At 51.4% G+C, this 5,284-nt stretch overlaps 1 protein-coding gene across 1 annotated transcript; it reads right to left on the reverse strand.

The window, feature by feature from the left end:
* Nucleotides 1-495: 495 nt before the first annotated feature.
* Nucleotides 496-4,527, reverse strand: PROCR (protein C receptor). The gene is made up of 4 exons (XM_043604677.1): nt 4,236-4,527; nt 1,839-2,090; nt 1,107-1,385; nt 496-858 (listed from the first exon to the last, which is right to left on the reverse strand). The coding sequence occupies exons 1-4, from the start codon at nt 4,312-4,314 to the stop codon at nt 743-745; spliced, it is 726 nt and encodes a 241-aa protein (XP_043460612.1). The 5' UTR covers nt 4,315-4,527; the 3' UTR covers nt 496-742.
* Between the last annotated feature and the right edge of the window lie 757 nt (nt 4,528-5,284).

Here is a 5,284-nt window from a genome sequence, read left to right on the forward strand (position 1 = left end):
TTTGGGACAGAGAGAGACAGAGCATGAACGGGGGAGGGGCAGAGAGAGAGGGAGACACAGAATCGGAAACAGGCTCCAGGCTCCGAGCCATCAGCCCAGAGCCCGACGCGGGGCTCGAACTCACGGACCGCGAGATCGTGACCTGGCTGAAGTCGGACGCTTAACCGACTGCGCCACCCAGGCGCCCCGGAATTTTTTAAGAATATTATTAATTAACTAATGGCTCTTTGCTCCCATATTTTAGTTTATACTCCCACCATTTCTCTGATTATTTCTTTCTACCTCTACTATATCAGCATCCTTTCCCAAATCTGATGTGCCTGGGAGCATCGAGTGGTGTTTATTCTGGTTGATGGACTTCTTGTATTTGTTAGGTGTTTTGAATGCCTTGGGTGATTCTGTCTTTGGAGGACATGCCATAGACACCCTCTACCCCCACCCAACTCCATCATCTGTTTCCCACAAAGATAGATAAGCATTCACTTCTCAGACCAATTCAGGAAAGCATGCAAGTTCTTAGGTGCTTAGCAAACCAAGAACTCTGTCTACTTAGCTTCCTCCTTCCCTTTCCCTCCCCCAAACTCTTGGTGGGCAGATCAGGGAGAAGAAAGGAGCTGCCACTCCAAACCTTCTGGGATATAATGTCCCAGATGGGGAATCTGTGTGGTTTTGCAGTGAGCTGAGATCTTCCCTCATCAGCCCCCATCAGTCCAGCCCTTTTTCAGAGGGGTCTGGAGAGCAATCAACACCGCCGTCCACCTGTGTACAGGAAGATGCCTACAGCCACACCAGCAATGATGAAACTGCCCACCAGGACACCCAGGACCAGCGAGGTGTAGGAGCGGCCTGTTTGGCTCCCTGCAGAACATGCACAGAATTAGCCTGAAGAACATACCTCCAAGAAGTCCAGGGTTTAAATCAAACACTAAGGGATTTCTACCCCGAAGGAAGGGGGCTACTTCACCAAGTGACATAAGCTGTGTATACTCTGTCCCAACCCCCAAGCCCTGAGCCTTCCGTTGCTCAAGGTATGCATCCTTCAGGTCTACCCATTTGCCTGGAACCCACCCAACAGCACACAGGCCCATTCCCCGATCCCATCATACCTTTCGAGTTGTTCACAGTGATGTGTTCTTGCACATACTGCACACAGGTGTCCTGCAGGAATGCTCGCAGTTCGTACCGAGTACGATTGTAGGCGTTGAGCTGCTGCAGGGTGTAGGTGACCACCCTGGAGGGTGCCTGGGGCCCTGCCACCCATAAAGCTGTCTCTGGCTGGAAATGCACAAAGGAGCTCCCATTCACAGACACTTCGAAGAAGACACGTGCTGTAGAGCCCTCAGGAGGCAGCTCACAGCCCAGGAAGCAGCGAATGATCAGAGGAACTGTGGATGAGGGAGGGTGAGAGGGCTGTATGGAGAGGATGCCAGCTGTGGGAGAATGTCCACCGGGGGAACATGAACTTTCGGGGTTTCGGGTGGATCAAGGACAGGGCATCCCAACAGGGTCAGCCCCGAGGTCATGCCAGCAAAAAGAGGGCCTGACGGAGGGCCCGCAACTAGGACACCCAGTCCTCTTCGGGCTCAAGCTCCCAACCAGCAATCAGCAAAGGCAGGTACCCTGGTACCACTGGGCTGCTCAGAGCAGCCGGCTCACCCAAGACCAAGCCATCCACAAGACCCCTCCAAGAACGCAGTCCCTCCATGAGGCTCCGCCCCGTTCCCCCACAGGCCCACCCCATCAAATCCCGCCCACAGGCCGCGCCTCCCGCCTGGACGCGCCACCGCCGCCCCGCCGCCGCCGCCGCCACCGCGCTTAGGGGCGCGCGCACCACGCACAGGTCAAGCGCCGCTCATGGTGTACCAGCAGTACCAAGCTGTTGAACTGGTGCAGATAGGTCTTCAGGCTGTCTTCTGTGTGCATCCAGCTCTCAGGCTCCTGCAAGGGCTGCAACTGGCGGATCGTGACGTTGCTGCCTAGGCCTTCCAGCACGTGCGTCGTTAGCCCCCCCAGCGACGCGTTGCCCCGGTGCCACACTTGATAGGGGTCGCGAAAGTAGGAGATCTGGAGCATGTGGAGGTTCCGAAGGCCTGCCGGGCAGTGTCAGCGCGTCAGGCCTTGGCCGGCGTGGCAGGGCTTGGCGTGTAGCTGGAGGTAATAACCCCCTACCTAAAGGCCGGCCGCCCACCTTCTCGGCCGTTCATAAACTACAAAGTGTTCTCCCACTCTTCCTCCCATAGCCCTGTCAGGAGGGCAGGAAAGGGATTATTAACTTCGTTTTACAGATAAGGAAACTGAGGCTGGAAAGAGCAGAAGCCACTTGCCTCAGGGTAATCCAGTCAGTGGAAGAGCCACTCCCATCTTTCTGCCTCTCACCCTGTAACTACCCCCACTTCCAGTTGGTCAACAAATCCTGGCTTCCAGTAAAATCCTATTGCATCTCCTGTTCCCTGCCACTGCCCTACTTTAGGCCTCATCGGTTCTCATCTGGACTCGGGTGGTAATGTCCTTCCTCTTCCCCGTCCCCTCATTTTTCAGTTTCACTCCTTCTAATCTGACCTCTCTCTGACCCAGAAAGAAGATTATTCTCTCCTGCTTAAAATCCTCCAGTGACACACTCCCCTATCAAAATCATTAATAATAATAATAATAACAATAATAATGGCTATTATTGTTACTCTGACCCAAGCACTGTACCTTACACATATTATTATCTTATTTGCGCCTTCCTCCCATTAGCTAAATGCAGTAGCTACTGTGATTAATCTCAGTCCATAAGAGACACAGCCTAAAATGGTGTAGCAGAACTAAGATTTGAGTGCAGGCGGTGTGATTCCAGCACTTTTAACCATCCAGCCATACTGCCTCCCCATAGGATATCTGTCCACAGAATGAAGTCCAAAGTCTTTAGCTTGGCATTCAAGGCTGCCAGAGACCAGGCCCCAACTGCCTTATTTAACCTCTTCTAGTACTTATATATAGTAAACTACTTGGAGTTTCTCATGCTGCCTTTTGGCTGACATGAATAGCATGTTGGGGTGTCTCTGCCTCTAGGCAAACTTCTATTCATGCTTCAAGACTCAGCTCTGTTGCTCTCTTGGAGAAGTTTTCCTGATGCCTCTCCTCTTTACCCTCCCGGACACAGCAGGTCTGTTTCAATGATCCCAGATTCCACGTAACTGTCTCCAAACACACAGACTCTACTGGGCTCCCTTAGGCTATAGAATCATGTCTGGTTATCTCTGTCTCCTACACCTATTAAGGCCCTGGCACAGGGTTGATGCCCAGAGAATGTGTGAGGGGGGAATGAGTCTGGGGTTATAAATTTCTGTGCGTGGATGTGTCTTGTCCACCTTTGCATTTGAAAAGTTGTGCCCTGTGTCTGTAGGTGTGAATAGGTATATCTATGTGGATAGCCCTAGATAAGGTTCCTAACTGCCCTGTGCCCAGTTTCCTCCCCTGTAAAAGAGAGATAATCATATTGCCTGCCTTGTAGAGATATTACGGGAGTCAGATGTGTCAGTGCACGTATTAACCATAGTGAGCGTTCCTTGAATACTGGTGATTTGCTCCCTCAGAGAGAGACCGAGGCTACAGAGACTGTGGGAAAGGGGAGGAGAGGCACCTGTGTGGTCACCATGCAGGGCAATAACACCTTTCTCTGCTTAAACAGCCACTTCAGGCAGCCTGACCCCCTGAGTTTTCCCAATGACCACAGCTTCTTCTTCCCCCCACTTTCCCCCAAGCTTCCATCCATCTTACACCTTCTCCAGTCTCCTCTTCTGCCTCACTTATCTCAGTCCCGGTCTCTCCAGTGGCTTCCCATTCCTTCCATCTCTCACGTCTTCCTGTCTTCCTTGGTCTTACCCCGAACCACGATCACCCTCAGCTCTCCCCCTCCAGATTCACCCCCTCTCCCGGGGGCTAATTCCCTTACCCTTTCTACCCATCCCTTTCCATTTTTCCAGTTCTGTTTCACACCCCCTCCCCCCTCCCATCCCCCACTCTCCACCCTCTGCCTCCTCCATCTCCCCCTTCCCTGGGGACAGACTGTACTTCCTCACCTTGGCTTTGGGACACAAATCAGTCCCCAGCACCCTGCCTACCCTACAGAGAGATCTGGCTCGCTGCAGGCACAGACGCTGTGGGATAAGGTCTCCTCTGGTTTCTCCCATGTACCCAGACAGGCTGAGAGTCTCCAGAACCATCCCGGGGCAGATGTGCCCCTGACTCACCATCTGAGGCTTCATGGCTACAAAAGGCCCAGCCGGGCAGGAGCAGTAGACACAGCAGTGGCAGCAATGTTGTCAACATCCTGGGGCTGAGGTTCTTACCCCACCTGGGCTCCTTCCTGGCTCTGGCAGGCAGAGGGCTCAAGCTGGCTGCAGCCTAGGGGGAAAAGAAGTAAAGACTGTCTGGAAGGAGAGGAGACTGCACAGAGGAGGCTGGAAGATGGCCAGGGGATAGGAGGAGGATGAGAGCGTCAGGCTTATTAAGTGTTATTCCTACCCTGTCTCATTTCCTACTAGGGGGCTGGCCTCCCTCTTGCCCTTCCCCTGCCCCGCCCTGCATTGGGCCCTCTGGCCCAGACCTGCCTTTTCCCTTTTCCCTGGGCCTCTTCCAAACAGGGAGCGGAAAAAGGGGGAGTTGGGATCAGAGAGAAGTTCTGCCCTCGCTGAGTCAGGGGGTGGGGCTCTGCTTTCAATTTAGAGCAGACTCTGGGGTGTAGACATCAACAGGTTACTGGTGGGGAAATTGAGGCCCACAGAGGTACAGGGACTTGCCCAACAGAAGTTTGTATATCACGGTAACAGATTGGGGGTTAGAATTTGATTTTCCAATGCGCTGGCTACATTTTATCAGAATTTTAAGTAAATAGTAATTACACAATCAGGAATCTTGCTCTCAGAAACACATGGTTACAAAATGAGTATAAAACAGCTCACTGCAGCTGTTCCTAACCAGAGAGATTTATGAACAATCTAATCTCATTAAAGGATTGGTCATTTAAAGCAATATTTTTCAAACTGAGGTCACAATTTACTAGTGGATAATGAAAACAATTTAGCAGTCATGATTAGCAGAGTTTTTTTTTCCTTGTTGTTTTTGTTATTTTTATGAAATAGAACAAAATTAAAATTTTCAGTGCATCCTCCTGGGTCAGGGTAGACATTATTTTATGAAATATTTGTTTAGTTGTATATGTGTATCTTTCAGTTTTGTGTAGTATGTTTCTGTGATGGGTTTTGAATAGCAGTTTAAAATGTATTTCTTGGGGCACCTG

This window comes from Prionailurus bengalensis, chromosome A3 (genome assembly GCF_016509475.1).
Source record: "Prionailurus bengalensis isolate Pbe53 chromosome A3, Fcat_Pben_1.1_paternal_pri, whole genome shotgun sequence".
Lineage (NCBI taxonomy): Eukaryota > Metazoa > Chordata > Mammalia > Carnivora > Felidae > Prionailurus > Prionailurus bengalensis.

Bases quoted from the DNA above. Each gene is read 5' to 3' on its own strand.
- PROCR (XM_043604677.1), bottom strand. From the start codon at position 4,314: ATGTTGACAACATTGCTGCCACTGCTGTGTCTACTGCTCCTGCCCGGC. The intron at 2,091-4,235 runs GTGAGTCAGGGG...ACTGCCCGGCAG, and splicing joins TAGCCATGAAGCCTCAGATG to GCCTTCGGAACCTCCACATG. The intron at 859-1,106 runs GTATGATGGGAT...CATGTTCTGCAG, and splicing joins CACTGTGAACAACTCGAAAG to GGAGCCAAACAGGCCGCTCC.